At 35.6% G+C, this 26,908-nt stretch overlaps 2 protein-coding genes and 1 non-coding gene across 6 annotated transcripts in view; 1 reads left to right on the top strand and 2 right to left on the bottom strand.

Moving 5' to 3' along the window:
- RASA1 (RAS p21 protein activator 1) overlaps positions 1 to 26,908 on the top strand; it is a 127,675-nt gene that overhangs the window by 18,377 nt on the left and 82,390 nt on the right. The gene's annotated exons all lie outside the window — the stretch shown is intronic.
- LOC130541509 (uncharacterized) overlaps positions 115 to 26,908 on the bottom strand; it is a 48,189-nt gene continuing 21,395 nt past the window's right edge. The window contains exon 1 of the mRNA XM_057302264.2: positions 115 to 26,908. This exon is cut by the window's right edge and continues 21,395 nt beyond it. Coding sequence (XP_057158247.1) covers positions 3,824 to 5,158 — 1,335 coding nt within the window. The 5' untranslated portion in view covers positions 5,159 to 26,908 and the 3' untranslated portion in view covers positions 115 to 3,823.
- On the bottom strand, positions 16,723 to 16,833 carry LOC112439910 (U6 spliceosomal RNA). The gene has a single exon (XR_003028137.1). It is a non-coding gene; the product is annotated as a U6 spliceosomal RNA (small nuclear RNA).

Raw genomic sequence — 26,908 nt, 5'->3', positions numbered from 1 at the left:
AGCTAATTAACCTGTGTTACCTTACGTACTCAGCATTTTTTTTTTGTGCTGAAAACACAATCGTAGCAATTTAAAGTATGCAGTAAATTATTATTATAAACTATGGACACCATGTTTGTACCATAGATCTCTTGAACTTATTCCTCTTAACTGAAATTTATCTCCTTTGATCAACATTTCCTCACCTATCTAGTAAGTTCTGTTTTTTTTGTGTGTTTTTTTTTTTTTTTTGGTTGTTATTGTAGCTTGTTTTATCATCTTTTGGTTGATTTTACAACCTTTTTCTTTGCTGAACTTTTCTATTTTTTAAATCTGTTTTAAAAGAATTTGTAATTGATTGTTGAAGTGTTTTTAATGATAGCTGATTGAAAATTAAAAACCTTTCCAACATCTAATACACATCAACATTAACATGTTTATTTTCTTTTTCTCATCCAAGTTGTGACTTTCTTGGTTCTTGGTATGATGGGTGAGTTTTGATTGTATGTTGGGCATTTTGGCTTCTAGATAATTTTTAAATAATCACTTTTCCCCTAAATATGATTAATATATGTTTACTATAGAAAATTTGGAGACTATTAGAAAATATGAAGAAAAACCAATCCTTACTTTTACTACCAAAGGTAATAATCACTGTTAAGTTTTTGTATATTATATATATCTAAAATACATCTGTATATATCCCTATCCCCCTAAATATAATTATAGCTAACATTTTCACATATGAGGACATTGAGATGTGGAGGGTTTTAGGTAACTTTCCCAAGTCACAGAGCCTACCAAGTGATACAAACCCAAGCTTTTGACCCCTAAGTCTATTTAACTACTATGCTACATTCCCACTTCTGTTTTTCTTCCTTGATGCTTCAGAAAAATTGTTTCAGTAGGAGAATGAAGTTCTTTGAGGAGGAATTAGGGTGTTATAGCCATCTTAAGGGACTTAATACAGTGTTTATTTTGGGTAGTTCAGTATTTATGGATATTCATGTACTTGCATGCATTCTGGAGGTTATCTCAGGCAATAGAGAAATGAGCTTTGATACTTCTGTATATGCATTTATTTAGAGGTATTTGTATCAACAAATACCTCCTTAAGGTTGAAGGCCTTTTCTTTTTGACAGATTTTTAAATCTTCTTTCAAGACAAATGCAGAAATATGAAACAACATATAACGAAACCCAATTTTTTTCTTATCAGTGTTACAATGAAATGATGTTGAGGACCTATTGTATGTTGTTTTCTTAAGGCTGCAATTTCTAAGAACCTATCAGTGATGAAGTGAGGTTGTAATTGTAGTGTTTTAATTAAACCATTGTTAGCTTTCTTATTTATTGAACAGCCACCATATAGGAATTCTTTCATACATTATGTCACTTAAGTGACTATAGGTGGCTTTCTCTCTCTCTATAGACAGACAGGTAGGTAGGCAGATGGTAAGCTTAGTTGTTCACTCACATCAGTTGGGTTTTAGGGTGGCTGCCAAAGCATGGCTTTAGAAGAAATTATTATTAATCACTGCATTAAGTAGTGACCATATGAAAATTTAGGAATATTTTACTGTCTTTTAGTTCCTCCTTGATGAAGAAAGCTAATCCAGGTATCTGGAGTGGAACTGTTCTCTACTTAGACTTAGGGGACACTGCAATGCTTTATTGCTGGTGGTAGAAGAAATAAAATTTCAGTTAGATTTAGTAGTTCTTTGGAATCATGTAGTAATTCTCCACATTTATCATCATTAGTAATTAAAAAGAATATAACTATTGTTTGTTTGTATTTGTTTGTGTTTGGTTAGCACATAAATCTGATTAATTTCTCAGGGAATTTGGAAAAAAAGAACACAAACCTCACACTAACAGGAAATCATATCCTCTAGTTAATATTAGGATTCCTGAATATCTTCCTTTTGTATGGTCATTGAGATCAAAATCTTTTTATCATGAAGCTGTTTTTGAAATTATAACAGAAGTGAATAGGAAATAACCTAATATTTTTGTTTTGACATTGTTTTTTAAGAACCTTATCTATGTGATGGAATAACATTTAACATTAAAGTTAGTGTCAGAAATCATACAACTTTTAAAGTGCTGCGGAGATAATGGTACCATTTATTTATTTATTTATTTATTTATTTATTTTGAGATGGAGTCTTGTTCTGTCGCCAGGCTGTAGTGCAGTGGTGTGATCTCGGCTCACTGCAACCTCCACTTCCCGGGTTCAAGCGATTCTTCTGCCTCAGCTTCCCGAGTAGCAGGGACTACAGGCGAGTGCCACCACGCCCAGCTAATTTTTATATTTTTTAGTAGAGATGGGGTTTCACTATGTTGGCCAGGATGGTCTTGATTTCTTGACCTCGTGATCCTTCCTCCTCGGCCTCCCAAAGTGCTGGGATTACAGGCGTGAGCCACCACGCCTGGCAATGAATGGTACCTTTTAATTAATTTTTGTGGAAATGGTATTATCTTCTTAGTGTACAGGGCCCTTGAGAGAGTACAGTGGAATAAAAGTTTAAATATAATAGGAGAAAAATTGTGTTATGCTTTGAATGCTATGGTAATGGCTTGTGCATAGCATTGTAGTGTAGATATGTGGAATTGTAATGCAATTCTCTTCTTAACTTTTTATTTAAAAACTTTTTTAAGATTTCAGTCAGTCTCTTTTTCTTTTTCTTTTTCTTTTTTTTTTTTTGAGACAAAGTCTCGCTCTGTCGCCTAGGCTGGAGTGCAATGGCGCGATCTTGGCTCACCGCAACCCTTCACCTCCCAGGTTCAAGCGATTCTTCTGTCTCAGCCTCCTGAGTAGCTGGGATCATAGGCGCACACCACCATGCCCAGCTAATTTTTGTATTTTTAATAGAGATGGGATTTCGCCATGTTGGCCAGGCTGCTCTCGAACTCCTGACCCTAGGTAATCTGCCTGCCTCAGCCTCCCAGAGTGCTGGGGTTACAGGTCTGAGCCACCATGCCCGGCTAGTCGGTCTCTTTTTCTCCTTTCCCACTCTAACCAGTTATCTAGATTGTTCTATTCTACCTCCGAAATAGATCTAACATCTTTCTTTTATTATTATTATTTTGTGATGGAGTTTCGCTCTGTAGCCGAGGCTGGAGTGCAGTGGCATGATCTTGGCTCACTGAAACCTCCACCTCCCGCTTCAAGCAATTCTCATGCCTCAGCCTCCCGAGTAGCTGGGATTACAGGCGCGTGCCACCACCCCTGGCTAATTTTTGTATTTTTTTAGTAGAGTCAGGGTTTCACATGTTGGCAAGGCTGGTCTCGAATGCCTGACCTCAAGTGATCCACTCGCATTTGGCCTCCCAAAAGGATCTAACATTTCTTTTTTATTTCCTTTACTTTGATTCACACCCTCATTTTCTCTTTCTTCTCCTATTAGAGTGGTCTGTTACTTTTTTCCCTTTTACTGATCTCTTCCTCAGCCAATTGATAACTCTTTATTATTGGCTTTCAAAATGTTTAACTTCAACCCAAGTAAAAATTAAGAAATTCCTGATACATTATGACACAGAGCTTATGTGTATATTTAAATTAAAAAAAAAAAACTGCAAAGGTTTAATGAAAAATAACCTTTTAAATTACCACTTGTGATATAATTCTATTTTCATTTTAATTCTGTTATACTCTACTTAAAAATTACTGGTAGAAAGCAACTAAATTGAATTTGAAACTCCCAGCAGTTTGAAAAATTGCTTTATTTTACTTTCAGTAGACAAATTTTATACTTTCTTAAAATCCTTTTGTGGATCTATTGTTTACAGAGTAGTGGCCTTCAGATATAATTTTGACCATGACTCACTAAAAGAAATAGATTTTACACCTGTGACCCAGTATACACATATGCATAAACGTATACACACACACACTCACATATATATATACCATATATGTACACCATATACATATACACCATATATAAGGAACACCATATATATACATACCATATATATACACCATATATATACACCATATATATACACCATGTATATATACCATATATACACACCATATATATACCATATATACACACCATATATACCATATATATACACCATATATATACCATATATATACACCATATATATACCATATATATACACACCATATATACCCCATGTATATACACACCATATATACACACCATATATATACACACCATATATACGCACCGTATATATACGCACCATACATATACACACCGTATATGTACACCATATATATATACACACCGTATATGTACACCATATATATACACACCGAATATATACACCATATATATACACACCGTATATATACACCATATATATACACACCGTATATATACACACCATATATACACACCGTATATATACACACCATATATATACACCGTATATATACACACCATATACACACCATATATATACCATATATACACACCATATATATACCATATATACACACACCATATATACACCATATATACACACCATATATACACCATATATACACACACAATATATACACCATATATACACACCATATATATACACACCATATATATACACCATATATATACACACCATATATATGCACACCATATATATACACCATATATACCCACCATATATACCATATATACACACCATATATATACACCATACATACACACCATATATATACACCATACATATACACGCCATATATATACCATACATATACACGCCATAGATATACCATATATATACACGCCATAGATATACACCATATATATACACGCCATAGATATACACCATATATATACACGCCATAGATATACACCATATATGTACACACCATAGATATATACCATATATGTACACGCCATATATATACCATATATGTACACGCCATATATATACACACCATATATGTATACCATATATATACACACCATATATATACCATATATATACACACCATATATACACACCATATAAATACCATATATATACACACCATATATATACCATATATATACACCATATATATACACACCATATATATACCATATATAGACACACCATATATATACCATATATATACACACCATATATATATACCATATATACACACCATATATATACCATATATATACACACCATATATATACCATATATATACACACCATATATATATATATATATATATACACACCATATATATATACCAGAAGCAATTTTATGCCTCTCCATTTACTATTTCTTCTGTTGGGACACGTTTCTCCCTACCTTGATTATATGACAGACTTTCATTTATTCTTCTGAATACAGCTGGGACATTCTTGAAGTTGATGTAATATGACAGAAAATAAAGATTCCTTCTCAAACAGTGGCAGCAATGATGTCATCAAACCAACTTGGAAAGAATTGTTTTCTCAGAGAATTAAACCACACGAAATCAATTAAATCAGTGTGCAATGAATTACACAAGTTTTCTGGTTAGAAAGACCTGACAGTACCTGCTTGGTAATACTGGCTTATTTAAATAATAGGGATTATAGCAAACGATGTGGTCATAATGGACTCATGTAAAATGGAGCCTTATTAAGGGTTAGCTTGTCAGGTGTCATCTAAGTTCAAGTGAGTGGGCTTTTTTTAGCCCAAGGATGGAACCTGTTTCTGGTGGAGTTATTCTTGTTATTATGTAAATGTTTTTATTGGATATGGGCTTTTTTTTGGGTCCAGATTGCATGTTCAACTTTACCCCAAGTATTTGTGTTGGAAAATTTGAAATTTGCAGAAAAGTTGCAAGAATACTGAGCAACTTTATATTTTGTCACATTTTAGTTTGTCCCTTTCTCTTTATACACACATGTATATATTACTTTTGCTGAACTGTTTAAAAGTAAGTTGCAGAGATCTTGTTCTTTTCCACTGAAATACTTTATCATGTATTTCCCAAGAATAAGGACAATAGCCTACAAAACCAAATATAATGAATTTAACATTAATATATTATTCATATATCGTCAGTTATTCCTATAGTGTCGTTTATATTTGTCTGTTTTAATGAACTGCATTTAATTGTTATGTCTTTTTTGTCTCCTTTAATCTAGAACAGTCCTTTTTGCTTTTTATTTCTTTTGTAACATTAACATTTTTGAAGAGTTTAGGATAGTTCTGCAGAATGTGTCTCAATTTGTATTTGATTGTTTTCTCATAGTTAGACTTAGATTAACCATTACTGGCAGAGATATGCCATAGGTCATGAGTTCTCAGTACATAAGGGCACATGACGTCAATTATCCTGTTGATGATGTACCTAAGTTTGGACTTGGTTAAGGTGGGTTCCACCAGATTTTGCTATTATGAAAAATACCTTTCCCTTTATAATTAATAAATAATAAGTACCCATTGGTTTTAATAGCCGTTGATTATTTTTACCTGAATCATTTATTTTCTTGTAATGATACTGTAAAATGGTGGTTTTTCCCTCTATTTGTAATTTCGTTGAAATTTATTAGTTGGCAATCTTCATTAGGGAATCTTAGGATTACAGTTTGGCTTCCCACTTAGTAGGTTTGTAGGGGAGATTAGGCTGGGCAGAGATACATGCAGGCATGCATGTATTTTATTTTATTATTATTATTTTTTGAGACAAGGTCTTGCTTTGTTTCTCAGGTTGGAGTGCAGTGGTGTAATCACTGTTCACTGCAGCCTCAACCTCCCAGGTTCAAGCGGTCTTCCCACCTCAGCCTTCCTATTAACTAAGACTACAGATGCATGCCACCATGCCCAGCTAATGCTTTATTTTTTGTATAGACAGGTTCTCACCAATTTCCCAGGCTCGTCTTGAACTCTTGGACTTGAGTGATCCTCCCTCCTTGGCCTCCCAAAGTGCTGGGATCACAGGCATGAGCCACCGTGCCTGGCTTAATTTTGTTGTTGTTGTTAATAGATAAATTGTCCTTGTGGTTTCTATATTAGTCACTTTCGAGCTTTGTTAGAATGGATCAACAACCTTATATCCCATCAACTCTTAATAGTTGACTCACTTGAGTTTAAGTTATATATCCTGGAGCAGTCATCTTGACTTTTGCTATTTAATGATGTTTCTTGACAGTTAGCAGGTTATATAGCTTGTTCTGGGTGAAACCCTTCTGCCTTGCATCTTTACCCATTTGTATTCCATTTTTACAGTGATTTATTTCAAGGCAATGAGGACAAGGAGGATGCAAAATCAAAAAAGGCATTGGATTTAATGGTTAAAGGTGGTGTATAAGGGACAGGAATGCAGTTTGAGTAAAATGGTGAATACTTCTAGATAGGCACAAAAATTTTATTTCCCCTAGTTCACTTTTTAAAAATTAATAAACTTTATTTTTTTAGAGCAGTTTTAGCTTTATGGCAAAATTGAGGGGAAAGTAGAGTTCCCATATTCCATCCACTCTTTTTCCCACTGTTGACATCCAGCACACTGGCACATTTGTTTCCAGTGATGAACTTACATTAGCATATTATTGTCACCCAGTGTTCATAGTTTACATTAGGGTTTATTCTTGGCATTGTACATTCTATAGGTTTTCACAAATGTTTAATGACATGTATCCCACATTGTGGTGTCATACAAAATAGTTTCATTGCCTAAAAATCCTGTTTATTTTGTCTGTTCATTCTTCCTTCCCCCTTAGCCCCTGTCAGTCACTAATCTTTTTACTGTCTCCATAGTTTTACCTTCTCCAGGATGTTGTATAGATGGAATTGTACAGTATGTAGCCTTTTCACATTGGCTTCTTTCACTAAATAACATGCATTTAGGTTTCATTCTTTCTTTCCATGGTTTGATAGCTAATTTCTTTTTTTGTCTGAATGCACCATAATTTATCCAGTCAGCTAGTGGTTGTTTGTGGATTTTGGCAATTATTAATAAAGGTGCTTATAAACATTTGTATGCAGGTTTTTTGTTGCCAGAAGTTTTCAATTTATTGGGATAAATAACAAGAAGCCTGATTGCTGGATAGTATAGTAAAAGTATGTTTTGGAAGAAACTGCCAAACTGTCTTCCATAGTGGCTGCACCATTTTGCATTCCCACCTGTAGTGAGTGAGAGTTCCTGTTGCTCTACATTCTTGTCAGCATTTGATATTGCCAGATTTTTGGATTTTGGCCATTGTAAAAGGTGTATAGTGATATCTTGTTTGAATATGCTGTTTTCTAATCACATATGATGATATATAATGGTTTGGCTATGTGACTCCTCTAGATCTGTAGTTATGGCCAGGGTGGTGACTCATACCTATAATCCCAGCACTTTGGGAGGCTGAGGTGGGAGGATTGCTTGAGGCCAGGAGTTTGAGACCAGCTTGGCCAACATGAGACTGTGACTCTGTCTCTACAAAAAGAAAAAATTAGCCAGGTGGTGGTCAGCACACCTGTGGTTCCAGCTACTCAGGAGACCGAGTGGGGAGGATCACTTAAGCCTGAGAGGTCAAGGCTGCAGTGAGCTATGATTGTGCCACGGCACTCCAACCTGGGCAACAGGGTGAGACCCTGTCTCCTAAATAAATAAATAAATAAATCTCATGTTGAAATGTAATTCCTAATGTTGGAGGTGGGACCTGGTGAGAGGGGTTTGGGTCATGGGGGAGGATCCCTCATGGCTTGCTGCCATCTTCCTGATATTGAGTTTGTTTTCACGAGGTCTGGTTGTTGTAAAGTGTGGCACCTTGCCCACTGCTCACTCTTGCTCTGCTTTCACCAAACATCATGTGATATGTTTGTTCCTGCTTTGCCTTCCACCATGAGTAAAAGCTCCCTGAGCCTACCCAGAAGCTGAGCAGATGCTGACACCATGCTTCCTACACAGCCTGCAGAACCATGAGCCAGTTAAACCACTTATAAATTACCCAGGCTCAGGTATTTCTTTATAGCCATGCAAGAATGGTCTAATGCATATGATATTGAACATCTTTTCATGTGTTTATTTGCCATCTTTATATCTTCTTTGGTGAGATGTCTGTTCAGGTCTTTTGCCCATTTTAAAATCAGGTTTGTTTTCTTATTGTTGTGAAGAGTTCTTTGTATATTTTTGGATAACAGTCCTTTACCAGATGTGTCTTTTGAAAATATTTTTCTCCCAGTCTATGGTTTGTCTTTTCATTTTCTTGACAGTTGCTTTTTGCAGAGCAGAAGTTTTTAATTTTAATGAAATCCAGCTTACTCGTTTTTTCTTTCATGGATTGTGACTTTTGTGTCTGAGAAGGCATCACCATAGCCAAGGTCATTAGATTTTCTTTTTTGTTATTGTCTAGGAGTTTTATAGTTTTGCATTTTAATTTCGGTCCGTGATCCATTTTGAGTTAAATTTTGTGAAGGCTGTAAGGTGAGTGTTTACATTCTTTTTTTTTTTTTTTTTTGTCATGTGGCTGTCTAGTTGTGCCAGCACTGTTTGTTAAAAAGTCTGTCTTTGATCCATACCTTTGCTCTTTTTTCAAAGATCAATTGATTATATTTATTTGGGTCTGTTTCTGGGTTTCCTGTTCTGTTCCATTGATTTATTTGTCCTTTTCTGAAATACCACACTATCTTGGTTACTATAGCATTATAATAAGTCTAGTAGTGTCAATCCCTCCGACTTTTTCTTTCAATGTTATGTTGGCTATTCTAGGTCTTTTACCTCTCCATAAAAACTTTAGAATCCGTTTGTTGATATCCACAAAATAATTGCTGGGATATTGATTGGAATTGTGCCAAATCTGTACATCAAGTTGGGAAGAACAGACATGTTGATATTGAATCTTATTCATGAACTTGGAGTATCTCTGCATTTATTTAGTTCTTTGTTATCTTCCATCATAGTTTTGTAGTTTTTCTTTTATAGATCCTGTACATATTTTGTTAGAATTATACCTAAGTATTTCATTTTTTGGTTGCTAATGTACATGGTAATGTGTTTTAAGTTTCTTTTGTACAAACAGGAAAGCCAGTGGCTTTCCTTGTATTCTGCAACCTTGCTTGTTAGTTCCATGAGGTTTTTTGTCAGTTCTTTAGAATTTTCTACCTAGACAATCCTGTCATCTGAGAACAAAGACAGTATTATTTCTTCTTTTCCAATCAGTATACCTTTTTCCTTTTTCTGTTTTACTACATTAGCTAGGACTTTGAGTATGATTTTGAAAAACAGTGGTAAGAGGAGGCATCCTTGCATTTTTCCCCATCTTGGTGGGAAAGCTTTGACATTCTCACCATTAAGTATGGTGTTAGCTGTAGATTTTTTGGTAGATTTTTTTTTTTCTTTTTTTATCAAGTTGAGGAAGTTCCCTTCTATTCCTAATTTGCTCAGCGTTTTAGTCATGATTGGGTATTGGATACCGTCAAATGGATTTTCTGCATCTACTAATATGATCATGTGATTTTTCTTCACCCTGATGTGATTGATTACATTGATTTTTAAAAATGTTGAGCCAGTCTTGGTAAATACTGCTTGATCATGGTATGTAAGTACATTGTTGGATTTAATTTGCTAATATTTGGTTGAGGATGTTCGCATCTATGTTCATAAGAGATTGGTCTGTAGTTTTCTTTTCTTGTAATGTCTTTGTCTGGTTTTGGTATTAGGTTAGTATTGTCCTCACAGAATGACTTAGGAAGTAACTGCTATGTCTCTGAAAGAGACTGTAGAGAATTGGTATTCTTTTCTTTATATGTTTATTAGAATTCACCAGTGAACCCATCTGGATTTGGTTCCCTCTGTTTCTGAAAGTTAGTTATTGATTCAATTTTTTAAATAGATGTAGGTCTATTCAAGATTTTTTTTTCTACTTCTGTGAGTTTTGGCAGATTATGTTTTTTAAGTAGTTGCTCCATTTCATTTAGCTTTGCAAATTTGTGGGCGTAGATTTATTTACAATGTTAGTTTATTATCTTTTTAATGACTTTGGGGTCAGTAGCGATTAGTAAAGATCTTCTCTTTCAGTTCTGATATTAGTAATTTGTCTTCTGTCTTTTTTTGTAAGTCTGGCTAGAGGCTTATCAGTTTTATTGATCTTTTCAGAAAAGTTACTTTTGGGTTTGTTAATTTACTCTATTGATTTCCTGTTATCAATTTCATTGATTTTTGCTGTAATTTCTATATTTCTCTTTATCTGCTTACTTTGGAGTTAATTTGCTTTTCTTTCTTGCTTTCTATGATGAAGTTTAGATTATTATTATATACAAATTTTATTTAAGAGACAGGGTCTCACTATGTGGCTCAAGCTGGAGTGCAGTGGCTGTTCCCAGGTGCAATCCCACTACTGATCTGTGTTTTGACCTGCTCTGTTTCCAACCTGGGTGGTTCACCCCTCCTTAGGCAACCTGGTGGTGTCCTGTTCCCAGGGGTGTTGATACCAAACTAATCGTGGAGGTTTACTGGGCATAATGTACTACAGTCCAGAACTTCTGGATTCTATCCATTTTTCTGCCTTCACCTCCCAGGTAACTGGGACTACAAGTGTGTGCCAGTGCTCCTAGCTGAAGCTCTGATTACTGATTTTTTATCTTTCTTACATGTGCATTCAAACTATAAGTTTTCCTCCAAGCACTGCTTTTGCCGCATCCCAGAAGTGTTAAATTGTATTTTCATTTTAATTTAAAGTATTTTAAAATTGCTCTTCACATTTCTCTTTGATGAATGTGTTTATTCAGAAGTACTTTGGAATTTTCCTATGTTTTGTTATTTATTTCTAGTTTAATTCTGTGGTCTGATAGTAGACATTATATGATTTCTATACTTATAAATTTGTTAAGGTGTGTTATTACCCAGAATGTGGTCTATGTTGGTAAATATTTCATTCGAGCTTGGAGAGAATGTGCAGTCTGCTGTTGCTAGATGAAGTAGTCTATAGATGTCAGTTATATCCAGTTGATTGAACGTGCTGCTGAGTTAAACTATATCTTTACTGATTTATTGCTGGCTGGATCTGCCCATTCCTGATAGAGCCATGTTGAAATCTCAACTCTAATAGTGCATTTATGTATTTCCTCTTGAAGTTCTGGTTTTTTTTAATTTTTACTCTTCATTGTTAGGCATATATATATTAAGGATCATTGGGTCTTCTTGAGGTATTGATCCCTTTATCATTACTTAATGCCTCTCTTTATCCCTGGTAACTTTCCATGCTCTGAAGCTGGCTCCGTCTGAAATTAATATAGCTGCTCCCACTTTCTTCTGATTAGCGTTAGCGTGGTGTATCTTTCTCCATCCCTTTGCTTTTAATCTGTATGTGTTTTTATATTTAAAATGAGTTTCTTGTTCATATAGTAGGATCTTGTTTTTTGGTCTACTTTGACAGTGTCTTTTAACTGGTATATTAGACTTGATGTTTAAAGTGGTTATTGATATAGTTAAATTAATATTCACCATATTTCTTACGATTTTCTATTTGTTGCCCTGTTTCTTTGTAACTTTTTGTTATGCACTTTTTCTGTCTTTTGTGATTTAATTATTTTATATGATTTCATTTTTCTCTCATTTTTGAGCACATCAGTTATATATATATATTTATTTTATTTTATTTATTTATTTATTTATTTTTTTGAGACACTGTATCACCCAGGCTGGAGTACAGTGGCGTGATGTTGTCTCACTGCTCCATCTCCCTGGCTCAAGTGATCCTCCCACCTCAGCCTCTTAAGTAGCTGGAACGATAGATGCACACCACCATGCCTGGCTAGTTACTGTTTGTGCTTTTTTTTGTAGAGATAGGGTTTTGCCATGTTGCCCAGGTCGGTCTCAAATTCCTGGGCTAAAGCAGTCCACTCACCTTGGCCTCCCAAAGTGCTGGGATTATAGGCATGAGCACCACGCCTGTCCTCTAGTTTTGGTTTTTTTTTTTTTTTTTTGAGATGGAGTCTTGCTCTGTCATCCAGGCTGGAATGCAGTGTTACCATCTCTGCTCACAGCAACCTCCACCTTCCATATTCAAGCAGTTCTCCTGCCTCAGCCTCCGGGGTAGCTGGGATTACAGGCATGCGCCACCACGCCCAGCTAATTTTTGTGTTTTTAGTAGAGATGGGGTTTTGCCATGTTGGCCAGGCTGGTCTTGAATTCCTGACCTCAAGTGATCTGCCTGCCTTGGCCTCCCAAAGTGTTGGGATTACAGGTGTAAGCCACTACACCCAGCCTTTTTTTTTTTTCTTTTTTTTCCTAACTTAAGTGTTTGCCCTGGAGCTTGCAATATACATTTACAGTTTTCCAAGCACATTGTCAAATAGTACTGTATTGCTTCATGGGTTGTGTAAGTACTTTATAATAACAAAATATTCCTGTTTCCTTGCTTCTGTCCTTTTCTATCTTGTCATTCATTTCACTTATACATAGGCATACGCAAGCAGATACATCATTGCTATTATTTTGAACTGTTACCTTTTAGCTGAATTAAAAATAAGAAAAATAAAAGTTTTTATTTTGCCTTCACTTGTTCTCTCATGTTCTTCCTGAGTTTCTGACCTATATCATTATCCTCTTTCATGAAATTATTTTAATGTGTCTTGCAAGGCAGGTCTACTGGCAACACAAGTCTTCAATTTTTGTTTGTCTGAGAATGTCTTTATGTTTCTTTCACTCTAGAAGGATAGTTTCACATGGTATAAATTTTTAGGTTCATGTTTTTTTTCTCTCAACACTTTAGTATTTCATTCTTCTCTCCTGTTTGCATTGTTTCTAAGGAGAAGCTGGTCTTCTGTAGGCAAGGTGTTTTTTGCCTCTGGTTTCTTTCAAGATTTTTTTCTTTGCTTTTGATTTTCTGAAGCTTGAATATGATATGCTTAGATTTTTAAAAATTATTTTTAGGTTTTTAGGGGCCTCAGTCTTAATGTTATCTGAGTTTTATGGATCTGTGGTTTGGTGTCTGATATGAACTTGGAAATTCTTAGTCATTATTGTTTCCTTGTGTTACCAGTGTATTTAAGTTACACCTTTTTTAGTTTCCTACAGTTCTTGAATGTTCTACTCTTTCTTTTTCCTCTTTTTTTTCTTTGCTTTTCAGTTTTGGAAGTAGTTTCTGTTGTTAGACCCTTAAGCTCAGAGATGCTTTCCTTAGCTATGTTCAGTCTACTAATGAAGCCATTAAAGACATTCTTCATTTCTGTTACGTTGCTTTTGATTTCTAACATTTCTTTTTATCCTTTCTTAGAATTTCCATTTCTCTGCTTACATTGTCTATGTATTTGCATATTGTCTACCTTTTTTCATAAAGCACCTAGCATATTAATCATAATTTTAAAAAATTCCCAGTCTGGTAACTCCAGAATTCCTGACATGTCTGTTTTTGATGCTTGCTCTGTCTCTTCAAGCTGTTTTTTGCCTTTTATTATGTCTTGTAATTTTTTATTGAAAAGTATACATGATGTACTAGGTAAAAGGAACTGCTGCAAATAGGCCTTTAGTGATGTAGTTATAAGGGAGGCATTGTGTAGTCCTAGTATTAGGTCCCAGTTTTTTGGTGAACCTGTGCTCCTGGACTGTGAACGTAACCATTGTTTCTCAGTCCCCCACCCTTATCCCTGTCACCTTTAGGTGGGACAGAATGGCTAGAAAGGGCTGGAATTTGGTATTTCCCTTCCCTCTTGTGAAAGGCTGAAGTGAACTGGAGTTGTTAACAGTACTTCTTTACCCACAGGTAGGTTAGGCTCTGGTAAATTAGTTTCTGTTCAAGGCAGGCCTTGTTAAGAACTGATTGCTCTGGCATATTTCAAAATTGTTCTTTTTTCCTTCCCCCTACCAGAAGCACAAAGGGATTTTTCTCTGATATTTACTGTAAGGGCATAGTAGAGCTCCTGGAGGTAAAATTCACAAGAGTGTCAGGGCCTCACATGACTGGATCCTCCTGGAGTTTTTAATTGTCATTTGTTGGCACTGAGTCTCCAGCAATTTGTCATTATAGTTGAGGCTTTCTTACCCTGGCACTGGTTCCCAAGGAAGTTTCTGCTTGTGGGTTTCTGCTCTGATGACCTGAGATTTTTCTCTATCTGCCTACCTGTCTCTCAATTTTGGGGAACAGTGGTTTGCCCTGTGACCTCACTTCTCTGAAGGATCTAACTACAGCTATTGGTTTTTCAGTTTGCTTAGCTTTTTACTTGTTAGGATGGAGTGGTGACTTTTAATCTTCTTACATGTAAAGAAGGAACAGGAGGCTGGGCACGGTGGCTCACACCTGTAATCCCAGCACTTTGGGAGGCTGAGGCGGGTGGATCACGAGGTCAGGAGATCGAGACCATCCTGGCTAACATGGTGAAACCCTGTCTCTACTAAAAATACAAAAAATTAGCCGGGCATGGTGGCGGGTGCCTGTAGTCCCAGCTACTCGGGAGGCTGAGGCAGGAGAATGGTGTGAGCCAGGGAGGCGGAGCTTGCAGTGAGCCTAGATCGTACATGCCACTGCACTCCAGCCTGGACGACAGAGCGAGACTCCGTCTCAAAAAAAAAAAAAAAAAAAAAAGAAGAAGAAACAGGAAGGAACAGGAAACTGACAGACAGCAGCTTAAAGCCTGTTTAAAGGTTACAAGTTTTAAAGGGGTTAAACAGAGATTGGTTTGTGGGAATTTGGAGGCTACATCCTTTCAGAGAATGAGTAGTTAGAGGGGATAGCAAATTAAAGGGAGTAGTTTTTTCGGAATAGCAAAAGATAATATTTGATAATGTTTTTTATTCTTAATAGTAAATATTTAGCTATTTTATAAATCAATCATTGAGGTTGGATTTTTTGTTTTTACCCTAGTGTATTTGAAAGTAAATGATGCTTTATTTTCAGTATTTGCTGATGTATTTAATCAAAACCTAGAGAATTGAGATAGACATTGTATCAGAAGAAAGCAGTTTTGAACAAAGAGAGCGAATTACTAGCCAGTTAACAAGTGTCAGCTGTTTTATAAGCATGGCATAACACTTCCTAAATTGTGCACTGCATTGTTCAGTTAAAGGAATTGGCGTTCTGTGACTTTTTGACAGTTAAATAATTTGAGAACTTCTGCATTTTGGGCCTGTGCTCTTGGAAATCCAGAATGTACATTAACTTATTTATGCCTAGTGTTCCATTAATGGAACGCTAAGCGTCTGGGAGTTCTTTATATCCTACTGCTCAAGGTCATCGCCAAGGTCTGATTTTTCACCTTCAAAAAATTGCAACCTTAGACATAAATACAGGAGTCCTATGAGTCATTAATATACTAAACAAACTTTCTTGTTTAACTCTGCTTTTTCTAAACTTACATGCTTAGTGATCATTCTTTGCAGGGCGTGTTTTGAGAAACATAGTAATAGCAAGTAGTTAAGTTTCTATCTACCTGGTGCTCACAGTGGGAGTAGTATAGAGGAAGAACCCAAGTTTAGCCTTTGGAAAACCTGAGTTTGTGGTTTTTGATGCTTTTAGTGAATCACTATATTGGAAAAGTTAATTTAAGTTCCTCATGATTGTTTCCTTTTGTAAAATATAGTAACATTTCTCCATTTCTAATTCACAGTGATGCAGATGTTTTATAGTTACCAAAAAGGCTATAATAAAGTACTTACATATAAGGTTTGTATATGGTTCTTTTTTCTTTTTTATTGTCTATATGTAAGGTACACAACATAATGTTTTGATATGCATATATGTAGTGAAGTAATTACTACAGTCAAGTAAATTAACATATCCCGCATCTCCCATAGTTAACCGTTTGTGTGTGTGTGTGTGTGTGTGTGTGTGTGTGTGTGTGTGTGTGTTAAGAGTGCCTAAAAAATATGGAATGCTTCACAAATTTGCATGTCATCCTTGAGCAGGGGTCATGTTGATCTTTTCTCTATTATCATCCCAATTTTTAGTATATGTGCTGCAGAAGTGAGTACTGTATATGGTTCTTACAAAGAAGGGGAACGTTTGACACCTGCTTTCTGGTGGTAGGTGTGATGTTGATGTGAATTGTTCCAGGAGTCAGAAACCTATATAGATGTTGAAAGAATAAATCAGTATGCAAGGGAATGGTGTGTTAACATTATGTAGAGGTAACAGTGCTAAGGAGTTATACTATTTTCTTATAATTTTTTTCCTGTGGACACTATAATATGTGGTGAAGAGATGACCAATAAAACAAGAATAATAGATATTTAGTGTTGCTTATTAAGAGTTAAGTGGAGGGCTGGGTGCAGTTGGCTCATGCCTGTAATCCCAGCACTTTGAGGGGCCAAAGGAGAGAGGATTGCATGAGCCCAGGAGTTAGAGACCAAACCGAGCAACATAGGGAGACCCTGTCTCTACAAAAAATAAAAATAAAAAGTTTAGCAGGGCATGATGGTGGCACACTTGTGGTCCCAGCTACTTGGGAGGCTGGGGTAGGAAGTTCACGTGAGCCCAAGTGGTTGAGCTTGCAGTGAGTTCTGATCTTGCCACTGCACTCTCACTCGCTTGGATGACCAAGCGAGATATGTCTCATAAGCTGGGCAGGGTGGCCTCTGCGTGTAATCCTAGCTACTTGGGAGGCTGAGGTGGGAGAACTGCTTGAGACCAGGAGTTTGAGACCGCCCTTAACAACCTAACAAGACCCTGTCTCAAAAAAATATTAAAATAAAAAGAGTTAGATGGATTACAAGAAAGCTTCCCTAGCTGGTAAGTTTATCCTGCTTACTAATGACAGAAATATAGTTGAAACATGATAGAATAAAGTTTTGGGTGAAATCTTATGCAATTATTTATAAGGTAATATCTACAATTTAATTATTTTGTTGTAAGGATGTTAAAATGAGTTTTAGAATAATGCATACTATTAGAAGAGCTTTTTCTATGAAAAGAAAATATTCAGATTTTTTGTTATTGAAAAAGTTTAAAAGATGATTATATGATTAAAATTTACATAGTTAACGAACAGAGAAAATGAAAAATGGTGACAAAATCCTGAGAGGTATAAAACTACATATGCCAAAGAGCCAGATGCATGAATTTCTGTCCTGTCTCTGACCTTAGTGGGCATGAGGCATTAGTCACGGAAAGGCAGAAAAGATGAGGCAGGGCTAGGTCCTGGCTGTGAGTCACCCATCAGCTGTTAGTACCAACCACTTAGTCTTAGGCTGCTGAACGGGACATAAGTGAATTTTCAAGTTACCACTGTTGTGGCCTCTACAAACATTTGGCAGTATTGGGGGGTTAAGGGAGATTAAGTCCAAGATAATATAACAGATGAGGGAGAGGGTAACAGCTGGACAACACATTGTTATAAAGTGTTTAGTGTAGATATAATTTTGACTGTCTAATGTTTTATTTATGTATATGTATAATTACATGTACTATATATGCACATACTAATTTTAAAGCATGCTCCCCTTAGTGTTGAAATGAAAGTTTTAGTATAGAGTTTTTCTGTATTTAGAATTACTTTTTTTCCCTTGGGTATACTTTTTCTTGAAGTATAACACATATAAAGCATAGTATCTTCAGTGTTCAGCACAATGAATTTTAACAAGTGGATGTACCTGTGTAATCCATACTTAAAGAACCCCAGAATATTATCAGCATCTTAGATGTCTTTTTGTGCCTACTTTCTGCCTAATACACACACCACCTCTTCCTGAAAAACAAAATTCTAACTTCTTGTATCCTAGATTATTTCTGACTTTTTGAGTTTTATATTATAAAATTGAATCATATACAGGTTGAGTTTCCCTTAATGCTTAGGACCAGAAGTGTTTCAGATTTCGTATTTTTGGGGGCCTTTATTTGCATTATACCAGTTGAGCATCCTTAATCTGAAATCCAAATATTCCAATGAGCATTTCCTTTGTGTGTCATGGTGGTCCTCAAAGTTTCAGATTTTGGAGCATTTTGGATTTCAATTTTCAGATTAGGGATACTCAACCTTTAATATCTATTCTTTTGTGTGTTACTTTGTTATGTTTATGAGATTTATTCATGTTGTTGCATGTGACACTATTTCACTCATCTCCATTGCTTGTGTTACATTGTGACTATACCAGCAGTATATTATCCTTTTCTACTAGTGATGGACATGACATTTAGGGTGTGTCTAGTTTGACTATTACAGATAGCATTGCTATGAATTTTCTGATAATGACTTTTGATGAACATGTATAGACATTTATGTTATACACCTAGGATTAGAATTGCTGGGTCATAGGATGTTCATATAATAAGCCTGGTAGGTATTGCTGAATAGTTTTGCAAAGTGTTTGTACCCATTTAAATTCTGAGTAGCAACATGTGAGAATTTCAGTTGCTCTACATTCTTGTGAACATTTAGTATTGTTTACCCTTTTCATTGTAGTGATGTAGGTGGGTTGGTGGTATAATAGCTCTTGTGGTTTTAATTTTTATTTTCTTGATGCGATGACTAATGGAAGTGTGTATCTTTTCATATGTTTATTGGTCATTTCTATAACCTCTTCCATGAAGAGGTTATAGTTCAAGTCTTCAAGTCTTCTGTCCAGTTTTCTATTGGTTTTTCTTTTTTTGTATTTATTTCTGGTTATTCTCTGTCTTGGCTATGAGTCTTTTGATGAGTATATATCTTATAGAAATCTTCAATTTCGCACTGTTGTTTTTTTAACAGAAGTTAATTTTATCAGTTTTTTCTCTCTTTGTGGTCGAAGTGTAACACACATAAAGCATAGTATTCTATATATTATAGTATACTATACTAAAGCATAGTATTCTAAGTGTTCAACGCAATGAGTTTTAACAAGTGGATGTACCTATGTAATCCATACTTAAAGAACCCCAGAATATTATCAGCATCCTAGATATCTTTTTGGGCCTGCTTTCTGCCTAATACGCACACCACCTCTTCCCGAATAAACAGAATTCTAACTTCTCACATCCCAGATTATTTCTGACTTTTTCAGCTTTATATAATAACATTGAATCATAAATAGGTTGAGGTTTTTTGAGTCATGTTTAAGAAATCTTTGCATGCTCCAAGGAGATGAACGTATTTGCCTGTGTTTTTTTCTAGATGCATTATTATCTTTTTCTTTTAGACGTACATATGGAATTGATTTTTGTGAATGGAGCAAGGAAGAGGTCAAGATTCATTTAAAAACAATGTCCATATCTAGTTGACCCATTTCCATCAAGTAAAGAGCTCATATTTTTCATACATGTGTGAGTTTGTTACATCTCACTTCTGTCCCATTAGTCTACTTGTCTATCTTTACATTAATTCTCAATGTATAATAGCACGACTAATTGTTCTTCAGTAGGACCTGTCTCTTTTTCACTAGTGAAATTGATACTTTGTGACCTTTTTCATTTGTTCAGTCTTCCTCCAGTCTACCAATTTTGTTAATCTTTCCAAGAACTAATTTTTCATTTTTTTTCCTGAAGTCTTATGTTGTACCTTTGCTTTTGATTTCATTAATTGTGTCCTTTTTTTTTTTTTTCTGTCTTTTCGGGTTTAACTTTTTGTCTTTTCTAATTTCTTGAGGTAGATACTTAAATAATTCTTCTCAGTCTTCTTTTTCAATATAAGCATTTAAGGTTACAGATTTCCCTCCAAGCATAACTTCAGCTACATGTCACAAATTGTTATATGACCTGTCTGCATTTGATTTCTTCACTAGCATATTGTGAAGACATATTTCCAAATAAATGTCAACTTTTACAGTTTTTCTAGGGGTTAGTAATTTTTTGATTTAGTTCCCTTGAGAGAACATACTCTGAATGAATTCAGTCATTTGAAATGAGGCTCGTGTTTTGATTCAGCATATGGTTTCAGATTAATGTTCTATGTTCACTTGAAAGGTGTATATATATATATATATATAATTCATAATTCTAGATATGCATACACCAATTTCTAATGAATTGATTACTGTATTATTACGAAATGTCTGTATCTTTGATACTTCTTGTCTTTTTTTTTTTTTTTTTTTTTTTTTTTGAGGCAGAGTTTTGCTCTTGTCACCCAAGCTGGAGGCGCGATCTCGGCTCACTGCAAACTGCACCTCCTGGGTTCAAGTGATTCTCCTGCCTCAGCCCCCCGAGTAGCTGGGACCACAGGCGCCCACCACCACACCTGGCTAATTTTGGTATTTTTAGTAGAGACAGAGTTTCACCATGTTGACCATAGCTGGTGTCAAACTCCTGACCTCTGGTGATCCTCCTGCCTCAGCCTCCCAAAGTTTTGGGATTACAGGCGTGAGCCACTGCGCCCAGCTGATACTTCTTGTCTTAAAATCTAGTTTGTCTGACATCAGTTTTCTTTTGATTAGTGCTAGTGCGGTAAAGCATTTTGTATTCTTCTACTTTCAACATTTCTGTATTCTTATATTTAAGATACATCTCTTATAAGTGGGTTTTATTGTTTCATATAGCCTGACATCTTAGTCTTTTAGTGATTGTCCTAAAGATTACAACATGTATCATTGACTTATTACAGTCTACTGAAAATATTTACTTTTACTATTTCCCTAACAATGCTAGGAACTTAGAACATCTGAACTTCACTTATCCTTCTGCTTTTTGCATTATTGCTCTGCATGTTTATTATACACTTTTTTTTTTTTTTTTTGACATGGAGTCTCACTCTGTTGCCCAGGCCGGAGTACAGTGCTACAATCTTGGCTCACTGCAACCTCCGACTCCTGAGTTCATGCAGTTCTCCTGCCTCAGCCTCCCAAGTGGCTGGGATTACAGGTGTGTGCCCCCATACCCAGCTAATTTTTGTGTTTTTAGTAGAGATGAGGTTTCACCATGTTGGGGAGGCTGGTCTTGAACTCTTGACCTCAAGTGATCCACCCGCATCTGCCTCCCAAAGTGCTGGGATTGTAGGCATTAGCCATCGTGCTGGCCTATTGTACACATTTTAATATTCATTAGATATTACTGCTTTGTACAGTCAGTGTTTGTTTACACATGTATTTACTCTTTATGATGCTCTTCACTTTATGCTGCATTTCCATTCTTTCCTGTAGGTTAGGAACTTTTTAACTTTTTTTTTTGGCCTATGTAACTTCTTTTAGTCCTTTTTTTTGGTAAACGTCAGTTGTCAAATATACTTTGCATTTATCTGAAAATGTACTTGTTTTTGTTTTTGAAGGGTATTGTTTCTGTGCATTAGATTCTAGATTCACAGTTACTTTCTTTCAGAAATTTGAAGACATTCCATTCTCTCTGCTTTCCAGTATTTTTGTTGCAAAGTTAGCAAAAATTTTTTATCTGTTTCTTTGAATATAATGTCTTTCTGTTTTGACTACTTTTAAGATTTAGTTTTGCCAAAGAACGAAACTGGAGGCATCATGCTACCCAACTTCAAGCTATACCACAGAGCTCCTGTAACCAAAATAACATAGTACTGGTACAAGAACAGAGACATACACCGATGGAATGGAATAGAGAACCTAGAAATAAGACCTCACACCTACAACTATCTGATTTTTGACAAACTTGACAAAAACAAGCAATGGGGAAAGGACCATTAAATGGTGCTGGGATAACTGGCTAGCCATATGCAGGTCGATTGAAACTAGACCCTTTCCTTACACCATATGCAAAAATTAAGATGAAATAAAACTAAAATATAACACCCCATACTATAAAAACCCTGGAAGACAACATAGGCAGTACCATTCAGGACATAGGCCTGGGCAAAGTTTCATGAGGAAGATGGCAAAAGCAATTGCAACAAAAGCAAAAATTGGCAAATGGGATCCAGTTAAATGAAAGAGCTTCTGCACAGCAAAAGTAACTATCAACAGAGTAAACAGACAACCCACAGAATGGGAGAAAATTTTTGCAAACTACGTATCTGACAGAGGTCTAATATCCAGCATCTAGAAGAACTTAAAACACATTTACGAGGAAAAGAATCCATTAAAATGTGGGCAAAGGACATGAAGAGACATGTTTCAAAAGAAGACGTACTTGTGGGCAAGAATCAGATGAAATAAAGCTCAACATCACTGATCATTAGAGAGATGTAAATCAAAGCCACAATGACACCAGTCAGCATGGGTGTTATTAAGAAGTCAGAAAATCACAGATGCTGGCGAGGTTGTGGAGAAAAAGGAATGCTTATACGCGGTTGGTGGGAGTGTAAATTAGTTCAACTGTTGTGGAAGACTGTGTGGAAATTCCTCAAAGACCTAAAGATAGAAATACCATTCAACCCATAAATCTCATTAGTGGGTATATATATAACCAAAGGAATATAAATCACTCTATTATAAAGACACATGCACATGTATGTTCATTGCAGCACTCTTCACGGTAGCAGAGACATGGAATCAGCCTAAATGCCTGTCAATAATAGACTGGATAAAGAAAATGTGGTACATATATACCATGGAATACTGTGCAGCCATTAAAAAGAACAAGATTATGTCCTTTGCAGGGACATGGATGAAGGTGGAAGCCATTATCCTCAGCAAACTAATGCAGGAAGAGAAAAGTCAAATACTGCATGCTGTCACTTATAAGTGGGAGCTGAATGATCTGAACACATAGAGGGGAACAACACACACTGGGGCCTAATTGAGGGTGGAGGGTGGGAGGAGGGAGAGGATCAGGAAAAATGACTAATAGGTACCAGGCTTAATACCTGGGTGATGAAATGATCTGTACAATAGACTCCCATGACACACATTTACTTATGTAACAATCCTGCACATGTACCCCTGAACTTAAAAGTTGAAAAAAAAAAATTCAGTCTTGCCTTTGGTTTTTAGCATTTTTACTATGATATGCCTAGATGTGGCCTTTTTTTTAAGAAAAAAAGAAAAATCTTGCTGGGGTATATAGAATGCTTGAATCTTTGCCTTAACATTTTTCATTGAGTTTGGAAGATTCTTGACCATTTTTTCTTCATACTTTGCTTTTGTTCTATTCTCTATTGCCTCCTTTCTGGTACTGTACATGAATGTCTACGTACCCCCCGCCACCTCCCCTTTTTTTGAGACAGGGTCTCGCTCTGTCACCCAGACTGGAGTGCAATGGTACGATCATAGCTTACTGCATACTTGAACTCCTGGGCTCAAGCAGTCCTCCTGCCTCAGCCTCCTGAGTAGCTGGGGACTATAGGTGTGCGTCACTGTGTGCAGCGTATTTGTTTTAGAAAACCTTTTTTGTAGAGTTGGGGGTCTTGCTTTGTTGTCCAGGCTGGTATTGAACTCCTGGCTTCAAGGATCCTCCCTCGTCAGCCTCCTGAAGTGTTGGGATAACAGGTGTGAGCCACTTTGCCCAGCCCGTTAGTCATTTTTTAAAAAACGATGTCCCATTCATCTTTTGTATTCTTTTCTGTATTTTCTTTTTTTCTGCATTACGGTTTGACAGGTATAACTTTTCTGTATTTTCTGTCCTTGTTTTGTTTTTATGCTCTAGTAAGTGTATTTTCTATGAAACTTTTCAAATTATTAGCTTCTTAAAAATATGCCTCATCTGAGGCAGGAGAATGGCGTGAACCCGGGAGGCGGAGCTTGCAGTGAGCCGAGATCGTGCCACTGCACTCCAGCCTGGGCAACAGAGAGAAACTCTGTCTCAAAACAACAACAACAACAACAACAAACTGCCTAATCTGCTGTTAATATTATATTTAGCTCTTAATTTTACAAATTTGATTACTTTTTAAATATTCAAATTTTATCATTAAATTCCATCTTTATTTTGTGTTTTCCTGTATTTTCTTGAATAACTGTTACAGCCTTCTGTCTGTAATTTTAAAATTTATTCCCCTTTGGGTCTGAAATTGATAATTTGTGACTTTTTCTTCTTTGATCAGTCTTAACAAAATGTTGACTTTAATAGTCTCTCCAAGAACCAACTTTTGTTTTTTTCCTGAAGTTTTATATCTTTGTTTCATTTATTTACTTGTTTGTCTTCTTGTATACTCTCTCGGCGTGCGTTACATTTTAATTAAATGCCAGACATTGTGTTTGACAATTTTATAGGTTATCTGAATGATCATTTGCTGTAGAGGATGGACGGCTTAGCCACTCCTGTGTTAGGCAGATAGAATGCAGTTAGATCACCTTAATCACAAAACTTGAATACTGCAGTTTGCTATGCAGTCTTTACTTAGCTTCTTATCTGTGTAGCTTCACAATTCAGTAGATATCGCTGGAGGGAAATAGTTAAGCCTGTGGTTCAGTTCTCTGTTTCTTTTTTATGACCAGAATCCTGGCCCTTCAAGTCTCTTAATATTTGTCTCACCAGCTTTGTGAGACTGTTGAAAGTTCTGCTGGATTGTTTTCCTCCTGAGAATTCATGCAAAAGACCCAGACAGAAGACCTGGGTCTTTTGCATGAATTCTCAGCCTCTTGCTTTGTGACCACAATATGCAAATAAATAGTTTGAGAGAAAAAGTGGCAGAGTGGCTGCTGAATGGCACCTTCTTTAGGATTCTACTTTTTTTGAAATGTTGGTTCCTTAAGTTCTGATTGCCTCCATATTGAGCTCTTGGATGATTTAAACAGACTGATCTTTTTATTTTTTATTTTTTGTGTTTTATTTGTCTTTTCTAGCAGTTCTTGATTGGAGATTATTCTGCTGCAAGTAATGTGACAAGTATTATAACTATCATTAAAAAACAAAATAGTGAACAATATAGGAAAAAGTCTTTACTCCCTCATACCTCCCTAATCTCACTGTTCTTGGTAGTAACCATTGCTGTTGTGTATATATATGTATAATGTACATGCATTTGTATAACACATAAGTATACGTTTACCTATGTGTAACATACAGTAATGTTAGCATAATGACATTTTGGTCAGTCTTATAGGATTATAATGCCATATTTTTATTGTGTCTTTTCTGTATTTAGATATGTTTAGATACACAAATACCACTGTGTGAAAATTGCCTATAGTATTCAGTATAGCAATATGCTGTACAGGTTGGTAGCCTAGAAACAATATGCTATACCATGTGTAGTAGGCCATGGCAGTTAGATTTGTGTATGTATACTTTATGATGTCTGCACAATGATGAAATTGCCTGAAGATAAATTTCTTAGAATGTATCCCTGTCATTAAGCAATGCATAAGATTAAGTTTTCTAATAGGCAATGTATATTTTCACAGAGGGGAAAAAATACAACATATTAAAAAAGGTACTCTTTAATTAAAAAGATCCCTTTCTGCCACTGGCTCTCAGTTTCCCAGTTAGACTTTCTAGGGTCGATACCAATTCTGTATATATTGGTTTATTTAAGGGATGACATTTTTAGAACCTGTCTTATCCCAGGCACTATTTTAGGTGGTTAGGATACATGAATAAACAGATTAGGATGACTGTTGCTCTGTAGGTTATATTTTGCAGAGAGGAGACATACAATAAATATGATACATACATAAATAGTATAGAATTCTAGAAGGTAGTAAGTGCTATGGCAAAAAGAAAAAAGCAATCAGACAGGATAGTAGGGCACTGGAGAGGAGAAGTTGCCATTTTAAATAGGGTAGTCAGTATAGGACTCATTGAGTGACATTTTTGTGCAAAGACTTGAAGATAAGTATATGGTAATACACACAGTGTGTTTGTGTACTTCTGAATGTTTAAACTGCCTTGCTCTTTTAAGTAACCACATAGTTTTCTATTGGATGTACATAATTTATTTACTCTTTAGTGATTAAGTTTTATCTAGTCTTATGATACTGTAAACAGCCACAGTGATGATCCTTTCTTGTGTTATGTGAGCACATGCACATCTTGTATTTTGCCTGCTTTCATATATTTTGTACTGTCAAATCTCAGTCTTTGTATATTTCTTTGATTTTTGGTTTTTGTTTTGGCTTTTAAGCAAAGATTATCATATATCAGTATTTTATATATAAACCTATAGTTTTTATAGTATTAAAAAAATACTTGTTTAACATTTAATTTGGCATGGTTTGGGATTCTAAGTTGATAACTTTCCAAGCATCTAACTGAATGTTGTATCAGTATTTGTTGAATATTTTTTGTGATATGCTTTCTATT

The sequence above is a fragment of the Pan paniscus genome, chromosome 4 (assembly GCF_029289425.2).
Source record: "Pan paniscus chromosome 4, NHGRI_mPanPan1-v2.0_pri, whole genome shotgun sequence".
NCBI classification, from domain to species: domain Eukaryota; kingdom Metazoa; phylum Chordata; class Mammalia; order Primates; family Hominidae; genus Pan; species Pan paniscus.
The sequence above is the reverse complement of the archived record's forward strand: the minus strand, read 5'-3'. Positions and strand labels throughout refer to the sequence as shown.